General features: G+C 47.5%; 1 protein-coding gene across 1 annotated transcript; it reads right to left on the bottom strand.

The window, feature by feature from the left end:
• Positions 1–670: 670 nt before the first annotated feature.
• On the bottom strand, positions 671–1,555 carry CLDN23 (claudin 23). Its single transcript, XM_040966467.1, has one exon. It carries the CDS (start codon positions 1,553–1,555, stop codon positions 671–673), a length of 885 nt encoding a protein of 294 aa, XP_040822401.1.
• Between the last annotated feature and the right edge of the window lie 20,690 nt (positions 1,556–22,245).

Raw genomic sequence — 22,245 nt, 5'->3', positions numbered from 1 at the left:
CAAAACTCTTGAGTCAGTGACCCCGAAGTTCACACCAAACATCAGTGATACAAACGATATTTCCCGCAGGACTTCAGTTTAACAGGTCATTTTGTTTCCTCACGGCTCTTATTAGGCTACTAATATTTTGCACCATTCTAACTTTATTCTGAGAACCTCCTTCAAACATAGCCAGAAATACACTGGCTTCCTGAGAGATGACAAGGAGTTATTTAGCCGGCGTGGGGGCAGGGGGAGGTGAGGAGGCATAACATTCGGTCATACCGATGCAATATTCATCAGTAGCTCAGGGTGTTTACAAGCCGTCACATTGCTTTGGGAGGCTGATTTCGACCTTTCGCTGTTACTGTCCCAGAGCACCACAGAGTAAATGTCACTTGTTCTATATGGCTCCTTTAGCAATCGATAAGGCCTGCCCTTCCATCAGAGGACTGGATCACTCTGGGGAATTTGAAACCCAGACACTGCAGGAACAAAGACTGAGCCGGAGTTGGGCTTTGCCTCCCGCAGTCAAGCTTGGCCACAGGAAAGGCAGGTCGCGTTGGAAGGTATCCGGGGTTCCCGCTGTAGGCGGAACCGCAGCTCCCAAGTTTAGGGTCGGGTTGCATTGGCGTGTCCTCCGCGATCCTCAAGATCCCAGTGGAGCCAGGGGCCCGGGCGGGGCTGGCGTTTACAGGTCCGAGTCGCAGGGCAGCGAGCTCTGGCAGGGCCGGGTGCTGCGGGAGGAGGCGCCCTGCGAGCGGGCTGCCCTGTCCCGTTCGCCGTCCAGTACGTCCACCGGGTTGGTGTAGGAAGTCTTGAGCCGCGGCTGCGGCAGGGGGAAGCCGACCTTGGGTTTGCCGGTGGCGCCGGGCTGCTGGGCGGGCGGCGGCCGGTGCTGGCCCTCGCTGTAGTACTTGATGGCAGGTGTGAGCGCAGGCTCGGGCCAGTCCACGTAGACGGTGCTGATGCTGCTCCGCCGCGGGTGCGCGGGGGGCTCCTTCCTGCGGCAGCGCTCCTCGCACCAGGGCGCGAAGCTGAGCGCCAGGGAGAAGCCCCCCAGCAGCAGCAGGCAGCTGCCCAGGTAGCCCAGCACTAAGCTGTAACTGACCTGCGCCGTGACCGGGCTCTCCTCAAAGGGCAGGACGTCGCGGTCCCCCAAGAAGTGGTTGTACCACGAGACCGGGATAAGGCTGAAGAGGCCAGCAATGAAGAGGACCACGCCCGAGACGCCGGCGAGCACGTAGTGAGGCTCATCGCGCCAGCAGCGCACGCCCAGCGTGGCCAACAGCAACCCCAGGCCCGTGATGGCCAACGACGTGACCATGAGACCCCGCGCGGCCAGCACCGGCTCCGCGGCGAAGTAGCCCAAACTGTCGGTCTGGCCACATTCACGTTCGCGGCTGCTCTGCTCTCGGCAAATGTCCCACAGGCCCTGAAACAGCACCACGTCTACCGGCTGGTTCCGAAAGCCCTTCACCAGCCGCCAGCCGGGCGCCAGCGTGCTGATCAAGTTGAGCAACAGAGCGCAAGGCGCGAACACCAGCCCCAGCGTCATCACCACCGGAGTGCGCATTTTGGGATCCGGCCGTCGGGACGCAGCACCTGCTGTTGCTTACGGGGACTACAGTCTCCTCGCTCTTCTTCCGACGTGTTCTCCAGGCTCCGGCTCTCTGCTCCCTACCTGGCGGATCCGGCGTTCCCAGCGCGCGACAATCCTCCCCACACGACGTCTGTTTAGCTCCTGGCGTCCCAGCTGCTCCGCCCTCCCGCCCGGGCCACTGTCCCTAATCGAAACCAGTTCTCGGGCGGGTCTGACCGAAACCACCGGCCGAGGTGCCGGCGCCCGAAGGCGGCCGCGGTTCGGTCCTGGTGGGAGGGGCGCAAGGTCGCGCAGGAAGCGGAGGAGCCACCAGGTGCGCGGTGCGCTCTGGCTGCCGGCCGGCCCCGGGAAGGAGCAAAGGTTGCCCCGCCTCTGCCCGTCTGTCCCGGCCAGCCATGGGCGGAGAAAGCAGGGGGAGGAGAGCCCCAGCCCGCCACACCCGCCTCGGTTGCTGCTCCGTTAGCCCGGGGTCCGAAACCTTTTTTTGGCTTAGCCGACGACGGCTAGCGGGCCTGCCCCCTGCTTGGCACTGTAGGCTTGCTGTCACCGGCAGGGTCACGGGTGGTGCAGGACGTTCTCCGACCCCGGAGTTGCGCCAGGCCAGGTGTGCATGCTAAGCTGGCGGAGTGGAGAATCGTGTCCCAGGAGGCTGCACTTGTTTAAGATTTTACAAAACCCTGCTTTATTTGCTCAATGAAAGGCTCCACGTCCTGGCTTCAGTTTGACTCAAAGAATCTCGGAGTGCGTTGAAAGGTTGCTAGGGACTGGTTGCTGTTTTTCAACCTAGTGATAGAATTGGCCGCGAACAGAAGGGAGTTTTCCGGGCGACCTGGAGAGCACACTGGGCAGCTCTATGTCCCTGTGGTCCTTTATCAACTCGTGTAATTTTACAACTATTACACGAGCCCGCGTATTGCAAATATTTTAGTCAGCAGAATTTAGAATTTTTTTTTTTGCATTTTCATATTACAATGGAAATGTGTTACTTAATTGATTAAAAATCAAACATTTTCTAAAACTCGAAGAGACTTGACTACTTTGTTTTTATTTTAAATAAATTTTAAAATTAAAAGCTGTAGTAACATATTCATGACATAAAAATGACCTCCTTAAGCATTTTTAAGAGTACACCTCTGGCATACTGGTCAGCACGGATTCGAGTCCCGGCTGCTCTGCTTCCCTTCCAGCTCCCTGCTGAAGCTTCTGGAAAGCAGAAAGCATTGTAGGATACCCTAAAAGCTTGGGCATGTAAGAGACTTGGAAGAAGCTTCTGGTTCCTGACTTTAAACCTGCACAGCTCCAGCTATTGTGGCCACTTGGGAAGTGGACGTGTGGATAGAAGTCTCTCTGGCTCTCCCTCTCTCTGAAATTCTACCTTCTAAATAAATGCATCTCTTTTTCTAAGAGTATATCTGATTGGCTTGTGATAAATTATTCTGTGCGACCTTCCCCTCCTCCATCTCAGAGTGCTTTCCTTCTTTGCAGACTGAAGCAGTCCCCATTTAACAAGTACGCCCCTCCACGCCCCGAAAACACCACTCTGCTTCCGTCTCTACGAATGTGTTAATTGAAGGTACTATGTGTAACTGGATTCCTGGACTACATGTCTATTGTGACTGAGCTATCTTACCTAGTGTCCTGGCCTCCTAATTCGTCCATGCCATAGGCTGTGTCAGAATTTCCTTCCTTTGTGCAGCTGAGTAGCAGTCCATTGTGAGTTCTTACCCCATATTCTCTACCCATTTATCTGTCCACAGGTACGTGGATGACTGAGAAGAACGCTGTTGTGATGTGAATATGACCTGGGGCTCCAGATGGGCAGGCAGGCAGGAAGAAACAAGATGGAAGGCTTTTTCTTTTCAACAATTTTTGTCTTTAACCCTGCATCTTAACCCCACCCCTTACATGCCAACCCTGTGGACCGACTTTCCCACGAGGCACCTGAGATTCCTCCAGCACCCAGAAGGAGGGGCCGCTGTGGTGATCACGTGTGCATGTGTTATAAAACTGCCATGAAACTCCCCCAAGAAGACCTCGTATGCCTGAAATCCCACTTAAATGCCACCGACGTTGTGCATTCAGTTGGGGCTCAGCCCCCTACCCATACCGGGATGCTTGGATGTGGGGGGTGGCCATTGTCCAGCCTTCTCCCCTCTTTTTTCCTCATGGGCACCTCTTTCTCCCACACCCTCTTAGGAAGAGTTCCTCCCCTCCCAAGTTTGCTCATACTCACATCTGTATCCTCACGTTTGCTTGAAATCATTGCTGCTCTAATCACTGAATTTTACCTTTGCCTTGACTTGGAATTCTAATCTCAAGCAGGGGCCAAAGCATGGAATCAGAGCTGGAAAAACACATTCCTAACACAAGCTCAGATTTCTCTGAAAGTCTATGTTCCATTATTTTGTGTATATTCCCAGAAGTGGAATTGCTGGCTCATGGGATCATTCTACTGACATTTCTGGAAGAATTTATCTTACTATTTTTCATAGGAGCAGCCCCATGTTACATGCCCATCCACGGTCCCTAAGTGTCTCTGATTATGTTTTAAAAGAATTCATGTAGAATCCTATTTCTTTTTATTCAAAGTAACTTTTGAAGTTTCTTTAGTCTTTGTTTTAGAGGAGAGAAGGAGTAGGGCCATGTCTACCTTTGTTTTGTGGTAGGTATTTTCAGAAAGGATAGAGAAGAGAGAGAATGACTTGCAGTGGTTATGCTGAGCTGTTTGTGGTTTACTTCAAGACACATTAGCGTGGGCAGTGCAAAGGTCACCTGGACCCCTGACAATAAGGAAGTTTTAATCAAACTCCCCAGCGAGCAGTAAGGAACTCGGGAGTGATGAGGAAGCCACGAGCCAGAAGCAATTACTACCTGATGCTAACTGACCAGTCACCTGCCACCTTCTCAAAATGTGTGTCAGTAAGTCTACCTCTGCTCTCTCCTCTCCCTCTTCTTCTGTTCTGGTGATTTCTTTGCACCATGAATCAGTTGCTTTCTGCCACAGGCACTGCATGCTTGCTTTCAACTCTATCCTAGCAGAAGTTGGCTGTACAGAATTGGCCCGGCTGTTCCCCAGGTAATTTGCCGGCATTTCAAAGACAAGTCGCAATACCACGCTCCAAACAAGCTTCTAAGGCACAGACATCTTTGTCTCCAGTTGGCACCTGAGACTTGGATGAATTAATTCAATACCGCAAGTAACACTCTTTCACTGAAGGGTGAAGTCACTGCTAAGTGAGATTTGTGAACTGGCTGGAAATACCAGCCAGGAGTTCCTGCTCTTCCAGGAACAGGTATTTAAATCTGGTTAGCCCTGTAACAACCCGACCAATGAGAATGTAGCCCCAGGCTTGACAGAAATTCTGTTCAGGGTTGATTCAAAAGGTTACTCCTTGCCTGACCCCAACCACTAGGTTAGCTTATCCTGCTGCATAGCATATTGCTTCCAGCAAATTTTCCTGACAGGTGTTTTTGGAGAACCTACTAGAGACCCAGGAATTTGCCACAGGTGCAAACAGTTTGAGTAATGTTTTTGTACCTACTTGATAATAAATGAGTGGATGTGATATGAAATTTGACTTTTTCTAGAACAGCAGCAGAAGCTAGTAACAAAAAATGTATTTTTAGTTATCTCTAGATTTATTTATTCATATTTGAAAGACAGATTTACAGAGAGAAAGAAAGAGAGGAGAGGTCTTCTATCCACTGGTTCACTCCCCACATGGCTACAGTGGCTGGAGCCGGGCTGGTTCAAAGTTAGGAGACTCCTCACAGTCTCTCTTGTGGGTACAATAGCCTAAAGACTTGGGCCATCTTTTGCTGCTTTCCCAGGCCTATTAGCAAGGAACTGGATTAGCAGTGGAGCAGCTGGGACTCCAACCACTGCTCACATGGAATGCTGATACCACAGGCGGAGACCTAACTTACTGCATCATTCTGCCGGCCCCTATATTTTTCATTTTTGAAGGTATAAATGGTTTATAATAAAATGCTCATAAGCAAGCTAAAATTGGTAAACAAGGCACTGTGCATATGACGTTTGGTCAGTTTTAACAATGGTCCACACCTGTAAAACTACCACAATGAGGATTATGACTGGCATAAAAATTGGCACATGGATCCATGGAATAGAGCAGAGAACTGAGAGAGTAATCCATGTGTGGGTGTTTTTGTTTTGTTTTGTTTTTGAACAGAAGAGCCCAGAGCATAGATTGAAGAAAGGGTAGTCTTTTCGATAAATAGTACTGGCAAAACTGGCTCTATGTATGTAGAAGGATGAAATAATATCCTGCCCCTCAGCATATACAAAAATCAACTCAAGATGGCTCTGAGAGCTACATTTAAGACTTCCACTTATAGAATTGCAAGGAGACAAGGTAGTGGAAACGCTTGAAGGCATTAATGCAGGTGATGATTGTGGATAAGACTCCCCTGCTCCAACACACAGGCTTAAAGCAAAACTAGACAAATGGGATTAGATCAAACCCAGAAGCTTCACTTCAAAGGGGATGATCAATGGACTGAAGAGACATCTGACAGGATGGAGAAAATGTTTTCAAGCTACTTATCTGACAAAGGATTAACATCCACAGTGTACTAACAACTCAGAAACTCAAAAATCAGAAACAACTAATCCACTTACGCGATGGGAGAAAGAACTGAACAGATGGTTCGTGAAAGAAGCAATACAAACGGTCAGCTAACACATGAGAAAGTGCTCAGTATCACTAGCTGACAGGGAAATGCAAATCACAACCACACTGTCCCCTCACCCTCATCCAAATGGCTGTTAGCCATAGGCAGAGAGCAACAAACCTTAGTGAGAATGTGGAGAAAGGCGAACTCTTCTTTTTAGATATTCAATTTATTTTTTTGAAAGGCAGAGTTATAGACTGAGAGGAGGACTCTCTATCTCTATGTCACACACACACACACACACACACACACACACACGCACACACACACATACGCATACACACCTACACCCAGAAAGAAACAGAAAGAAAGATATCCTTCATCCACTGGCTTACTTCCCAAGTGGCTGTAATGGATGAAGCTGCTTCAGCCCAAACCCACGAGCCAAGGTCTCCCACATGGCAGAAGTCCAAGTGCATGGGCCATCTTCCATTACTTCCTCACGTGCTGGAAGCTGGATCAGAAGTGAGCATCTGTACTCAGATGGGACATCAGCATCACAGGGTGTGGCTTAACCCTCTGTATTGGAATGCCCACCAAAGGGGAACACTGTTTTGGGAATGTAACTTTGTGCAGCCAAATGTGGAAAACATGCAGATTTTTTTTTTAGAATTAGAAATGGACTTGTAATATGATGCAGCAATCCCACCACTGAGACTTTACCCAAAAGAAATGAACTCATTCTACAAAGAGATACCTGCTCCACTGTGTTTGTAGCAGCCCCATCTCGTTAGCCAAAATGTGGCCTCAATCAAGGTGTCCGTCACCAGATGAATAGATGAAAATAATGTAGGGTATACAACAATAGACTGTTATTCAGCTAATTAAAGAATGATACTGTATCATTTCAAGCAACATAGTTTGAACTAAAGGACATTATGTTAAGTGAAATAAATGACACAGAAAGACAAATACAGTGTATTCTCTTTTGCATCTGGGAGCTAAAAACAAAACAAAACATGATCATTGCTTTCAAATGTTCCCTTATATCTCTAGGATATTGCCTTCCAGTCTCTCCCTGCTATTCTTGTCCCATTAGAACTGCTCCCTGATTCTATGAATACAGACTATGATGCAGTGCCATGCAAGACATTTGACAGTTCAGAGAACCTCAGCATGTCTGTCTCCTTAGTCCAACAGTTCCCCAGACTTTCCAAGGTGCTTGGTGAAATGTGTATCAACTGAATGAGGTTGGGCATCTTGTGTATTTGCAAGCCCTTTGGAAGGATTCTGGGCTTGGGGACCTAGGGGAGACAAAGGCACTCTGGCCAGGCAAATGTGAAGCCCCATCAGTGCTGAGGGGCCCTTTTGTTCTTGAACGCATTTCACAATTTGCCTCTATCTTAGACTCTAAATTGCTGTGTGGAACAGAACGATTTCATAAACACATCTGAATCCTTTCTGGGATGTCCCTGACTTGGGAGGGAGCAGTCCCGTGGCTTCTGCCCCCTCCATCTTTCTCCAGTCTTGTTTCTCCACTGCCTCCTCTTTGGCGCTGGTGCTTCTCTAGCTTTAATCCTTAGGCCAACTCCTAACTGGCTGCCTCGCCTGCCTTTCCCACATCCTGTCTTCCACACAGCTCTCAGGGCTTACACTGTAAAATTCAAGTCCATCAAGTGTGCATGAATCTCTGTGAGATCTTCCACAGTTAGCCCCAAGCACTGCCTTCCAGCTCTATCCAAGCTCCCTTCTCACACAATAAACCAGGAATACTGGATCCCCCAACCCCCTCACTTTTCCAAAGGATTTCGTGGTTCCCTTTTGCATCTAAATGGTGCCTTAGGTGTTACTTCCTAACCTCAGTATCCCCTTAGGATCTGTGCTTAGTCAGCATTGTCTCTTCTCAATTAACTTTCCCTATTACGATTTTTACGATTTATTGACTTATTTGAAAGGCAGCATTACAGGAAGAGAGAGACAGAAAGACCTTCCATCTGTTGGTTCACTGTCACATGATTCCTCATGCTGGATCTGGGCCAAGTCTAACCCAGAAACTCCACGCTGGGTCTTCCACCAGGGTGACAGGGGCCCAAACACTTGGGTCATCTTCCACCCCTTTACCAGGCACATTAGCAGGGCGCTGGATGGGAAATCAAGCACCCGGGACTTGAACTGGTACACATATTGGATGCTAGCATCACAGGTAGCAGCTTAACTTCCTGGGTGCAACTTGAATCATCACTGTAAGTCTGCAAATTCCCTGAGGGCACAGCTCATGTTCCCCCCATTGTCTTTTGTCCCCAAAGCTTAGCTTTGTGCCTGGCACATTTAGCCAATCAGCTCCATCTTGTAGCCTTGTTTCTTCCACGGTCTCACAGGGTTTTTTTTTCATCACCAATTGCCCCCAAGTTGAACACTATATGCATTTTGGTAAGCAAGCTGGCCTAGTTGAATGTTTTGTTACCAGAAATGCCCATTGGATTCTTTCCTCAGCTTAATATAGAAATAAAAAGCCGGGAATCTGTTGCAGACAGAAAAGTTTATTTGCGAAGGGACCAGGTGAGCAGGGAAGGGAGAGGGAAGGGGAAGCACTCCCGGAGAGAAAGCTGGGAGGGGGGAGGGTGCCTCTCAAAAGATGGGGGACAGACACCAAAGGTTTGAGGAAGGGTCTTGGGATTTTAAGCCTTCCCTGACTCCTCCTTGTTGGGCTGGGAACTTACAGGTAAGATGTTCCCCGTTGGTGGTCTCTTAATTAGTTAGAAAATAGATGGGCAATGCTGGTGCCGCCCACCTGAAGGTGTGGCCAAGATCTCAGCAGGCCTGGATGGTTTCATGTTTATCTCTCCTCAGTGCAGAAAACACAATGAGGTATGGAACAACGTAGGATGTTGGTGATGGCGGGTAGGCCTGTAAGGGTCACTCTCCATGGCAGTAGGAGAAAGAAGTGATTGTACAACATCTGATGGGGGAACTGGCCTCTTTGTTCCATCGCTGCTGAGCTCACCGGGAGGCTGAATGGGAAACAAAGCCCGAGGCTGGTCACGGTGTGGCAGGGATTCAGTGACTTGTCTGAGTAAGCTGATCCCCATGCTCTGTAGTAGGGTTCTGTTTTGTCCCTGAAGAGGGATCCAGCAGCAAGGCAGAACTGTGTTGACTGTGCCCAGGCTTGGGGTGAATAGGATCCCTGATGGCTAACCCTAAAAGGATTGACAATGTAGAGTTCTTGTTTCTTTCTTTCTTTCCTTCCTTCCTTCCTTCCTTCCTTCCTTCTTTCATTCTTTCCTTCTTTCCTTCCTTCTTTCCTAGATTTCTTTATTTTTATGGGAAAGTCAGACATATACAGAGGAGGAGGAGAGCCAGAGAGGAGGATCCTCCAACCACTGATTCACTCCCCGAGAGGCCACATACCTGGAGCTGAAGCCAGGAGACCGGAGCCTCCTATGGATCTCCCACATACCCATGAGGAGCCCAGAGCTTTGGGCCGTCCTTGATTACTTTCCCAGACCACAAGCAGGGAGCTGGATGGGAAGCAGGGCTGTTAGGATTAGAACCGGCACCCATATGGGATTCCGGCACATGCAAGGCAAGGACTTTAGCCACTAGGCCACCATGCTGGGCCCCTCTTCAATTTTCTAGTAGCATTGCAGTTGTCTGAACTGTACAAAGTGCCTTATGGCCCAACAGCTGTTTTTCTTCTCAGATGTGCCCAGTTTGTGAAAAATGCCATCTGGTATCTTGTTTAAAAATAGCTCCAGGTTAGCTCGGTATTCCTTCACTAGATGTTTTTAAAATAGAATCATAGTAAATCGTGTTTTGTGCTTTGTGGATTGCTTATTTCTATTCTGTTCCTTGCCTTTCCCTGCCCACCACATTGAAAGTTCAAAGTCCAGGGATCTTGCTGGTCTTGCCTGGGATTCCCCTTGTCCCAGCCCTAGGATCAGAAGACATGCAAGAATGGGCCCAGTGATGTAGTGTAGCAAATTAAGCCTCTGTCTGTGGAGCCAACATTCTGTATAGCTGCCAGTTTGTGTCCCATATTGCTCCACTCCCCACCCAGCTCCTTACTTATGGCCTGGAAAAGCAGTGGAGAATGGCTCAACTCTTTGAACTCCTATACCCACGTGACTTCCTGGCTTCTGGTTTAGAATCGGCCCAGCTCTGGCCATTGTAGCCATTGGGGAGTGAGTCAGCGGGTGGAAGATCTCTGTCTCTCCTTCTCTGTGTCATTTTGCCTTTTGAATAAAAATAAAAAGTTAAAACCTAAAAAAATCCTTGGGTCTGGCACAGTAGCCAAGCGACTAAAGTCCTCACCTTGAATGCTCTGGAATCCCATATGGGTGCCAGTTCTAATCCCGGCAGCTCCACTTCCCATCCAGCTCCCTGCTTGTGGCCTGGGAAAGCAGTTGAGGATGGCCCAAAGCCTTGGGACCTGTGTGGGAGACCTGTAGGAGGCTCTGGTCTCCTGGCTTCAGATTGGCTCGGCTCCAGGTGTTGTGGCCTCTTGGGGAGTGAATCAGTAGATGGAGGATCTTCCTCTCTGTCTCTCTTCCTTTCTGTATATCTGACTTTCCAATAAAAATAAACAAATCTTTGAAAAAAATCCTTAAAAAATACAAGCAAGAAGTTTTGTAAACTTCCTGCACAATGATGCAGAAGGACATAGCGCATGTCAATTTTATGCATTGTAGTAAAACATATATCATCACATCGCAGTTTATCAGCACTAAGTTCATTCACAATGCCACACCACCAATCCCCAGAATCCTTCTTATCTTGAAAAACCAAAATTCCAAACCCATAAATCAACTCTCCACACTCCTCTGCTCCACTGACCCTGTTCTTACAAATTTGCCTTCCCTGCGTCCTTAGTGGAGTGACACAGCACTCACACTCATTCTTTGGTGGTTGGCTTCACTGCACCTGGTGTGAGGTTTCAGTGACCGTCTGTGGTGTGGGACTTATCGGGCTTCCCTTCCTTCTCATGGCAGATCGTGGCCATTGCATGTCTACACTGCATCTTGTCTATTTGGTCCTGTGTCGGTGAGGGCTGGGGTGCGTCTCACTTTTTGGCTGCTGGGGACAGTGCTGCTGTGAGAACAACGCAGCTTCTGGGCTCCCAGACTGTGTGGTGACTGTCCATCTAAGCAGGAACCTGTTAACCTGTTCTCTCCTACATGTCAAAGGAAATGCTGTGACCCTGTGCTAGTCTTGAAAACACGTACTCAGGTCTCATCATGTCCAGGCCTCCAGCCCTGCTTCACTTGGCATAGCAGTGTCTCCTTTATGAAATTGGAAGTGAGAGAAGGGTAGAAGTATTCTCACGAGTCAGTTGGTTTGCTTCTCTGTGACCCAGACCTGGTCCATTGCAGGGCAAACGTATGGACCACACCATGTCAGGCTTTGAGATAACGGTCAGCATGAACATGGCATTTTAAAACATTTAATATTTATTTTGTTTTTGCCAGAAATTAATTTTTTTTTCAGACTCATGAGTAATCTTGGCACCAGGATCCAAATAAATGAAAAAAACTGAGTGGTATAATGATAACTGTGCTTCCCAAATTACAGTACAAATGCAGGCTGAGATGGGTGCGTGCTGGTGAAGTTCACCGTGAACAATGAATGGAACACATCAAATTTTTGAGAAGTGCATTCCCAAAAGGCAGGCAGACGCTGGCTCTTGGAAATCATATAAAACCATAATAATTCACAGTGTGAAGTTGGCAGTAGAAAAGGAAGACAGCACAGCATAAGGTAACAGGTCCATTAGACCAGAGCGCATGCCCCGGAGAGGAGAGACAGAGAGGAAGATCTTCCATCCGATGATTCACTCCCTAAGTGAGCACAATGGCCAGTGCTGTGCTGATCCGGAGCCAGGAGCCAGGAGTTCTTCTGGGTCTCCAATGTGGGTACAGAGTCCCAAGGCTTTGGGCCATCCTCGACTGCTTACCCAGGCCACAGACAGGGTGCTGGATGGGAAGCAGGGCTGCCGGGATTCACCGGGATACTGGTGACCATATGGGATCCCGGAGCATTCAAGGCGAGGACCTTAACCACCATGCTATCGTGCAGGGCCTTTAAATTCATTTTTAAAAGACATAAAATGTACCTTCTCTTTGATTTCTCAATTAATTATCTAGGTATGTACCCCCAGGAAATAACAGAGCATGTAGAAAGTTCTGGTATAAGAACATTCACCCTGCTATGCTTTGTTATTCAACAGGTTACAAAAAGCATTATAGTATGAAACCAATTAGGTAAAAAAGAATATATACTTGTTGTAGCAAAAATACTTGAAGGATAGATAAAAAATATTAGCTGTGGTAATCTTACAGTGATGGAATTTACAATTGAGTCTTATTTTGGTTGAGTTTTTACTCATTCTTTTCAACAATAATTATTAAAATATGGAAAGAATTATTTTAGAATTATTTCATGGCCAGTTAAAGTTCTCCACTTCTCTCAATTTAAGGTTCATTTTCTTCATCAGTCTGATTGTACGGCCATTATGGCTATAACAATGCCTGATCTCATATGAAAAAAAGAAATGCTAAATCCTGTTTTGATGTAATACCAAGCCATACACAATAAACAATACACACACATTTCTGGAAGGACATTAGGCAGATTTTTCACTTGATCCTAGCCAAAAGGCCGAGATGCAAAGAAGTTACATTTCCTATGTTTCTTAGTACTTTTTTGTTTATGCACAATATGGAATTACCCTTTACATGGCAACCAAGAGTGATGGGGAAACTGAACATAAATCAGTCATGATCCTCAAAACTCAAATTTCATATTTACTTGAACTTCAACAATACACTTGGCAAGTGTACTGTAGATGGTAAGCATAATAGACATTGTCCCTGATTTTTCATTATTTCTGCTTTCAAAAGTCATCACTGGTGAGCATAGAAGATTTGGATAGTTTAAGAACCAGATTTTTGGGTTCTGCCCTGCTGCCACCACCTTGTGGATGGAGGTGCCCAGGGGGAGTTCGGCCGTGGTGCTTAGGCAAAGGGAGATTCCAGCAGCGTGGTTGCCTCTGGGAGTACCTGAGCCAGGTCGAACTCAATGCTTGGGGCCTGGCCATGGCCACTGCTGCCACATGGTGAGTGAGTCCTAAGCTTTGGGTGGCCAGTGCACCAAGTGGTGCCAAGCTCCACCCGCTGGCTGCCCAGTGGTGAGCTCTAGGGTCTTTTGGGTATGTAATTGCTGCCTAGGGACATCCCTGGATAAAGCCAATGTGCTGTAGGTGGGGAATGAATCCTGAGGGACATCCAACAACAGAGCCACTGTACTTGCAGGTAAGCGAGGGTTCTGAGACCTGGTGGTTTGGAGGGGAGAGTCGGTAAGATCTGTTTGGGTCAGACTGATACACCAGCTCACATGGCAGTCCTGAGATGGGCTGTTAGCACAGAGCATCACTGACAGCGGATGGGTCATATTAGGTAGGGTCATGACACTAAGCAGCCCATGAGAGAACCAGGTCCGGGGGTAGATTCTGTGGGCAATAAGTGGGCCCAACCCTGTGGAAATATAAGCCCCACTGGTTAGCTTAAGAGTTGGGGTGGTGATGGGCTGAGTTAGGAGTGACTATGGAACCCACTGACACTAACAGGTATTGGAGCTGGAAACAGGCTGGGCAGGTCCAGGCTGCAGTACCCACACATGCATCCTAACACAGGGTATGAGGCGGGCCTGGCTTCAACATCCACCAGCTCACACAAAGGCCAAGACGAAGGGGCAGGCTATGCTGGGCAAGAGCCTAGCACCTGCTGGAGCATGTGAGATCTGGGAGTGGGCTGAGTGGGGGAACCTGGGAAACTCCCCTATTGGGGTCATAGCTCCTGCTGGTGAGCACATGTTCCAGGTGTGGGTGTTGGGCAGCTTGGGCAGGATAACTCCAACTGTGGGCTAATGTGTGGTTAGTTTTGGAGGGGCTAGACTGGGCAGGGCCTAGCAAACCTTAGCTCACCAGCAAGAACAGAAATCAGACTGGAGCACAGGTATGCTGAGCTAGTTTCTTACATCTACTGGTTTGTATGAGCCAGGGATGGGAGCTGATTGAATAGGGCCAGATTCTATCACCTGCCAGCAAGAATCGGGATAGGGGCGGGGGGGCAGGGATGGCAGCGGGGATAGGCTGGGTCAGACCAGGTTATAGCATCTGAGGCAAAAGCTAAGAAAATTGAGTTGGGTTAGAGTAACTACCAGGCCTGGTTGGGGAGCTAAGGGAACACCCTGGTTGGGTTGGGGTTCCCACTGGTGAGTGTGGGGGCTGGAGTGGGAACTGCGTTCTGGTCTGGATATGGCTGCAGTGTCCCTCGGCACAAGTGTGGACTGGGGCTGGGTGCACCAGACTGAGATAGACTCCAGCAGCAACTGGTGCTCTGGAGGATCAAGGTAGGTGTAGGATAGGCTAGGCTAGTTCTTTGCCCCTACTGAGCCATGTGTCTGGGTGTGGACCAGGCTTGGCTGGGCTGAAACAACCAACAGTAAGAACTGGAATTGGTTAAAGGCCATTCAGCAAAGGCCACTGTTTCTCCTAGGACAGGAGATGGACTAAGTAAGGGCTGGTCCATCGACTCATTAGTGTGCATGAGATCTGACATTGGGAGAGGTTCTGTTGGAGGAGCCTGGGAAACTCGTCTGTCAAGACACAGTCCCTGCAGGTGAGTGCAAGAACCACAATAGGGAGCAGCCCAGACCCGGCCAGGGAATGGTACCCACTGGCATACATTTAGTGAAGGTCCGGGCAGGGGGCCAGACCGGGCTGAACCAGTTCACATGACCCGCTGGTGAATCCAAGTATCAGAATAGAGTGTAGGTTGGACTGGGTTTGGTTGCAACACGTACCAGTAGACAAAAGGGCTGATATTGGGGGCCAGCTGAGTGGGGCTAGGCTATAACTCACCCAGCGTGAGCTAGAATTGGGGGTGGGCCGGGCACAGCCAGGCTACAGCACCCGCTGACAAAGGCCAAAGCTAAGTATGCCATGCCAGACTGGGCTGCAGTACCCAACCAGCACACGTGAGAACCAGGGGGAGAGGGGATAAAGCTGGTAGGGGGAATATGGAGGGCTCCCAGCTGGACCACCACTCCTACTGGAGAGCATGAGTTAGGATGGGGGCAGACTAGACCAGGCAGGGCTATGATACCAGGGCCTCATGTGAATAAGATCAGGGAAAAGCCAAACTGGGCTGACTGTGTCTACTGGTGCAAGCATAAATCAGAGTGGGTGAGGGCTGATTTGGCTTTGCTGCAGCCATCAGTTAGCAGATGCTAGTACTGGGGGCTAATTTTGTCAAGTCAAACTGCAGAAGCTCCTGAAGAGCACAGGATCTGGGAGTGGGCCCAGTAGGGAAATAGTGGGCACCTCCCTCTTGGGTTACCACTCCCACTGGAGAATATGAGAACCTGGACTGGGGCAGGTGTGATTAGACAGAATGGCACCCACCAGCATATGTGGGCTGTGTAGTTCAGCTGGTTGGGTTGAACTGGGCTTCAATGCCCATTGACATGTATGAGAGTTGAATGGAATGTGGGACAAACTAGAACAGTCTGCTATACATACTGGCAAGCATGGGAACCAGGGCAAGGGGCTGAACTGGTGGGGGTTATTGTGGGTTGCTCCGACTAGGCTGTAGCTCCCACCGGTTTGCGTGAGGGTCCAGTGTGTGGTGTGCAGGATCGAGCTGGACTGCAACACCCATTGGTTCATGTAGAAGACAGGGCTGGAGGCAGAATTGGCTCAACAATTGCAAGCACCAGCATATGCATAGGCTGATGGGGGGGACTGTCTGTGCCGGACTTTGTCCCGGAAATCACATACATGAATCAGGTCTGGGATCATTTCAGATGAAGTTTCTTTGAGGATCCCCCCAATCTAACTGCTAGACTGAGAACCTCAACCAGGAAGAGAATTGCAGGCTCCATGGTCTGACCGTGGTGTTCATGTCAGAGCCTCCTCAGTGGCTTAGACAGAGTGGACAGCATGCCCAGATGCACATTGATGATATGTAGTACACTGGAGCCTGCACAGGATACTTGGTACCAGAACAAAGAACAGAACAAATTGATCAACTACCCAGCCACAAATTGGCAGTGAAAATCGGGGCAATGGAGACGCTAAGGTGGACTATGTCAGCCAGTGGATTCTGAAGAGATCTCATTGTGCTTGGAATGGTGAGCTTGGCAGCAATTCAGAACAGTTGAACTATTGAAACCACTTGAGCAGTGCCCTCAGAGCATGCCCCACATCAGTGACCCTGGGGTGGTTGGGAGGGTGGGTGTGGCTTCTCCCTTTGTCTCTGCCCTTCCCCCAGATACAGGAAGCAAAAAAAGAGAATGTGGAAACAATGGTCTTACCCACTTTCCTGTAGTCCTTGAGCCTTTGAGCCCTAATCAACTATGTAAAGATCAACAGAATAAAATAAGAAAAAAAAAAAAAAAGAAAGAAAGGAAGAAAGAAGCAGATTTTCTCTTTTTCTTCCTGGAACTCTGAATACCATTTCACGAGGTTGCTGAGCAGGTAGCACGATTCTGTGAATGACGTATTGTTGTGTTTACTGTGTTACACAGTGCAAATTCTGAATACGTGTGAGAGGTATGTTGAGCCTAATAACTCTGACAAAAATTGTATTCTGTTAATCCCTAACTTTAAATATGAAGTTTTAATTGGAATGAAAAGGGAAGGCTTAACGTAGAGGGAAAATAGATCTATTGTAGCTGCAAAGGAAGCTATGGACGTGCAACATAAAATTTAATTAACTTGGTATGAATTAAAGTTAATCATTTAACAACTAGTTCTGACTGATGGATACTCTAGATTTGTGGATGGAATAAGAGTATTAAAAATAAGTGTCTCCCTCCTTATTTATGAGGCGTAATAATGCTCCTTCTTGGCCAATAATACATCTGGTTTCCCTGAGTGACAGGATATGTTCATTTGCTGTCACTCGTTGGTAAGCAAAATAAATGGTATGGAACTGTTCTGGAAAGTTCTTTCCTCCTGTTCTGCTGCTTCCCCATAAACAGAAAGGGCATAATCATCACTCAAACAGCACAGTATGGAAAACAGAGGCACAAGCATTAATACTGACAGACTGATCTCAAATGTACACTGTATTGTGAGCAAGGCACCTTGCTCACCCTGTGATTAGCAAGAGATAAAATTAATGTCACTACATGGAGGGGTTTCTTAGCATCTGCTTTAGGGAGCGATCATTGTCTCATCAGACCTGCATGCTTGTGGCCACCTCCATCTTTGAATGGATGCCATTCAAAGAGAACCTGCTAAACTTGCAAATCTTGTCAGTTGTTTGTGAAGCTTGATGCCATCGGTTAGGCATTTTATCAGGTTTCCGGCTCACTTGTATAAGGTTAATGACTGGACAGGTACACTTTGGTCCCTGACCCTGTCGCCAATCAGAACAATCAGCCCAAAACCCAAATGTCTGACAAGAGAGGAATGAACAATAAATTAGCAAATGTGGGGGCTGTGGGCCTTAGAGACACGCCCTCTACCACTCTGATGTGAGGGGGAGAGAGACTGTTTTTCGTTTAGTTTTGGCATTGAACAAAGCTGAGTAAAAACAGGGCTTTGCCTCTTGCTGTTTGCCTTTGGGCAAGTTGACCTCTTGAGAATATTTTCCTTCAAATGAAAAGCAGAGCTGTTTTTACTCACTAAGATTTCTAGAAACCCTTAGGAATGCATAAAATCTGTTGTCTTTATTTTCACAAGCATTTTTTAAAATGTTTCTGGAAATATGAATGTGGTAGCATAAAGTAGACACTCAAATGGTATGTCATATTATTAGGAAACTAAAAAATATTGTGTAAAAACAGAACCAAGAGATTGGCTTTTTGTAATGCTAAAAAAAGTGAAATCCGTGCATTGACTGAGTATTTTATAAAGTGCAATGTTTGTATGGAAATTGCAAGTTGGGAAAATAAAGTGAGGCAGTTAAGAGGATACGAAGTCCTGTAGTTAGAATGGAGAAGATGAAAAAACGAAAGGAGATGAGCACAATCAGGATTAGAATCTCTCTTTAAAACACCTAAAGGAGGAATCCACCATGGGGGGAGGGTATGGGGAGGGGTTGGGGCAATCCCAGAGCCTATGAGACAGTGTCACATAATGCAATGTAATCAATAAAAAATAATATTAAAAAAAAAAAACACCTAAAGGGACAGCCAGCCAGCACCTGACACTTTTCTCAGCCACCAGTGATGTGTTATGTGTAGTTTCAATTTAAATATGCTTTGAGTATCTTGGACAATAAATTTTATTTGAGGGCAGGTTATAAATAGTACTAGACATGATGTTAACTTGGCTGCTGACTCTACTCTGGATAACACATTTAAGTCGTTGGAAGATGTGAACTCCTTGTTATACCTGGAGAGCACCTGCTGGTCCCAGGAGGAGTCTGGCTGGAGGATTACTCAGCTGGAAGAGCTTGGGAGGAGTCCTGACCCTGGACCCGGAAGTCCCGCTGTGCCACTCAACGGGCACATTGCTGTGAAAAGTGACTTACTACACAGGCTATGAAACTGGCCTTGGGCAGTCAAGAGTACTTATTTATAAGTGGTTAGGGGAGGAGCAAGTTTCTTGAGAGAGTGTGCGAATTCTAAACTGCAGGCAAAAGGCAAACGAAAGTAAAACAGAAGCTATTAGAAAGGACATAGATGACAAATTTGACAATTTTCAAATCCAGTCACAAGATGTTGAAGAATTTGGCAGTGGGTTTGACTAACTTCGTGGAGTAGGATAAGTCCTCGTTGTATATGGGTGTAGGTGGCTTTGACAGCATAACCAGTACGTTGAAGTTTTGTGATTATCCGTTTTGAGCCTGTGACTTGGCTGGGTGATAGTTCTGCGGCCGTGGCTGGTCGACCCCCACCTGCTGGAGGACTGACTGGCCTGGTGTTTTCAGGTGGTCCAGCAGCAAGAGAGATTGGCAGGAATGACAAAGCACGTTTCAATCCTTGGTTCACATTTCCCAACTCACCTCACCGAATCCAGAGTGAGCCAGGGAAGAGGTGCTTATTGCGACCGCCTCCCACAAGCACATTCAATTGTCTTCTAGGATTTATTTATTTTTATCCAAGAGACAGATTTTACTGTGACAGAAGGAGAGATGCAGAGAGAGAGAGAATCTTCCATCCACTGGTTCACTTTCCAAAGGGCTGCAATAGCTGGAGCTGAGCTGAAGCCAGGAGCCAGGAGCTTCCTCTAGGCCTCTGCATGGGTGCAGGATCCCAAGGATTCGAACCTTCCTCCACTACTTTCCCAGGCCACAAGCAGCAAGCTGGATCAGAAGTGGAACAGCCAGGACACAAACCAGTGACCTTAAAGGCTGCTGGTGCTGAAGGCAGAGGATTAGTTTCCTAAGTCACCCTACTGACCCCCTACAACTATCTTTGAATGTGAATATCAAAGAATTCATCTGAATCGGCACTATCCAATAGCATGTGTGTGCATATAACTAAAAATTAAGTTTTCGTTTTGTTTTGTATTTAAGATTTATTTATTTGAAAGAGTTACAATAGGAAAGGGAAAGGTTGAGAGAGAGAGAGAGAGAGAGAGAGAGAGAGAGTTTTTCCATCTGCTTGCTCAACCCCCAGATGACTGCAATAACCAGGACTGGGCCAGGCTGAAGCCAGGAACTTCATCCGGGTCTCCCCTGCAGGTAGCAGGGGTTCAGGTATTTCCTCCTACTTTTCCTAGGTCAGTGCCAGGGAGCTGGATCGAGAACAGAACAGCCAGGACTCCAACTGCAGCCCCACGTACTCCACCACCATGCTGGCCCCTCAAAAGTTTGTGAAGAAACATAGGAAGTCATTTTAATATTGGGTTTTACTGAGCTCAGTGTATTCTGCATTGGGTATCATTTGATCAGATACTCAATGAAAAAAAATCACCTGTGAGATTTTGCATGTTTTTAGTCTAAGTCTCAGCAGATATGTCACATGTAGGGCACAGCTCACTTCAGACTCGCCATGCTGAAGTCTCCACACCTTAATGTAGCTGGTGCCATGGCAGCAGACAACACGGATCCAGATGCTGACCAATGGATTGGGCACAAGAGAGGCAGGACAGCTGAGATTCAATGCCGTCGTCTCTAAGCCCAACAGTTACCTGCTGGCAGCGGAAGATGGCAGGTGGAAATGGGAGCTTTGGAGAAGGCACGAAGTGAAGGTTTATTACTAGGAAACCTATTACTAGAATCCATCATATTAATATATCCAAGGAAAACAAATACTTATGCCCTAGGTTTCCTATTTACTAAAGATACCGCATAAATTATTCATTAACATTAGATAGTATTAAATGCTAATTAAAACACGTTAACAGCAGCACAAACTTTTAGTGAAATAAAGCAGATAGATTTTTTTTTTCCACCAAGGGGAAATCAAAAACACCAGCTTTGTAAACGGTAAAGCAGCAGAAGTATCACCCAGCCAAGTATACAGCTATTTTACAACATTGACCTGGGGGCTTTCCTAATGAAACAACAACCTAAATTTGAAGGTAAAAGCAACTGGAAGGAAGAGGATAAATAGGAAAAAATCCCATTCTCCAAAGCAGCAGCAACACAATTAAGATTTTTTCCCCCACAAAGATTTCTTTTTTGATATTTGAAAGGCAGAATTACTGACAGAGAGAGAGGAAGGGAGAGACAGAGAAGAAAGATCTTCCATCCTCTGGTTTATTCCACAAAAGGCCACAAAGCTTAGGGCTGGGCTGGGTTGGACTTGAGCCAGGAGCTAGAAACCAGGAGCCAGGAACCAGGAGCCAGGAGCCAGGAGCCAGGAGCCAGGAGCCAGGAACCAGGAGCAGGGAGCTTTTCCTGAATTTTCCATGTGGTTGCAGGGGACCAAGCACTTGGGCTGTCTTCTACTGCCTTCCCACGTGCTTTAGCAGGGAGCTGGATCAGAAGCAGAAGAGTCAGGACTCCAGATGGCTCTTCTAGAGATAATGTCATATGGGATGACAACATCATAGCTGGTGGCTTTACCTGCTATACGACAACATAGGCCTCAAATTAGATTTTCTGTACAGTTATGGTAGACTACAAATTTTTGGTCATGTGACTTGTCTTGGCCAATGGGACATTTGTATGTATGACATAGCAGAGACCGATCCAAAAGAAAGCTGCTTTAGTGTTGGGCACATGATATAACCATTAAGATGCCTCTTGAGATGCCTGTATTCCATGTAGCATGCCTGCATGCTAGGCCTGGCTTCATTGATTATCCTGCTTCCTGTTCAGGTGCACTGTGGCAGGTATCAGTGATGACTGGGGTATCTGAGTCCCAGCCACCCTCATAGGTGTCCCAGTTTGAGTCCTTGCTCAGCTCTGGCCATCATGGGCATCTTGGGGAGTGAACCAGTGGATGGAAGATCTTTGTCTATCTCTCTGTCCCTCTCTCTGTCTCCATCATTCTGCCTTTCAAATATATAAGAATACATACATGAAACTTAAAAAAGGGACAAAAATGCTATAGGGTCCAAGGATGGTCCTGGAGTTTGGAAATCATCTAATGGTGTTTTCTTATAACCAGGGGCACTGAAACTAGGACAGGAGAGGTTCAGGGAGGGTGACAAGGTGGGGTTGCAGCCCAAAGTTCAACTTTCGTTTCAGTACCCACTCCTTCCACCAAGTACTCGTTAAGGTTTCACTCAGCATTGAGGCAACACTCATGATCCTGGCAGATAAGCCACACAATAAAAAGGGTGCAGGGTGTTATTTCCATGGACCAGGGCCCAGGTGGGAAGGCCATGGGAGTGACGTTGGTACTGAGTCGTAAAAAGCCTGGCAGGATGTCTGGAGTGAGAGGTGATGAGGAGAGGGTGGTCCAGGCAGAGGAAGAAACAGCCAAGGCCCAGAAACGCCCAGGGGTGAGGCGAGTGTGGGAAATGGGAGGAGGCCAATGGGATGACTCAGCTGGCGCTGACTCTGCCCTTTATAAATTCATCCTGCAATATCCATTTTAAATGGCCTCTGCCCTAGATAATCCTA

Source organism: Ochotona curzoniae, unplaced genomic scaffold, assembly GCF_017591425.1.
Source record: "Ochotona curzoniae isolate NIBS_2020 unplaced genomic scaffold, NIBS_Ocur_1.0 scaffold_4505, whole genome shotgun sequence".
Classification (NCBI taxonomy): domain Eukaryota; kingdom Metazoa; phylum Chordata; class Mammalia; order Lagomorpha; family Ochotonidae; genus Ochotona; species Ochotona curzoniae.
This window is presented reverse-complemented; position numbering and strand designations above follow the sequence as displayed.

Bases quoted from the DNA above. Each gene is read 5' to 3' on its own strand.
- CLDN23 (XM_040966467.1), bottom strand. From the start codon at position 1,555: ATGCGCACTCCGGTGGTGATGACGCTGGGGCTGGTGTTCGCGCCTTGC.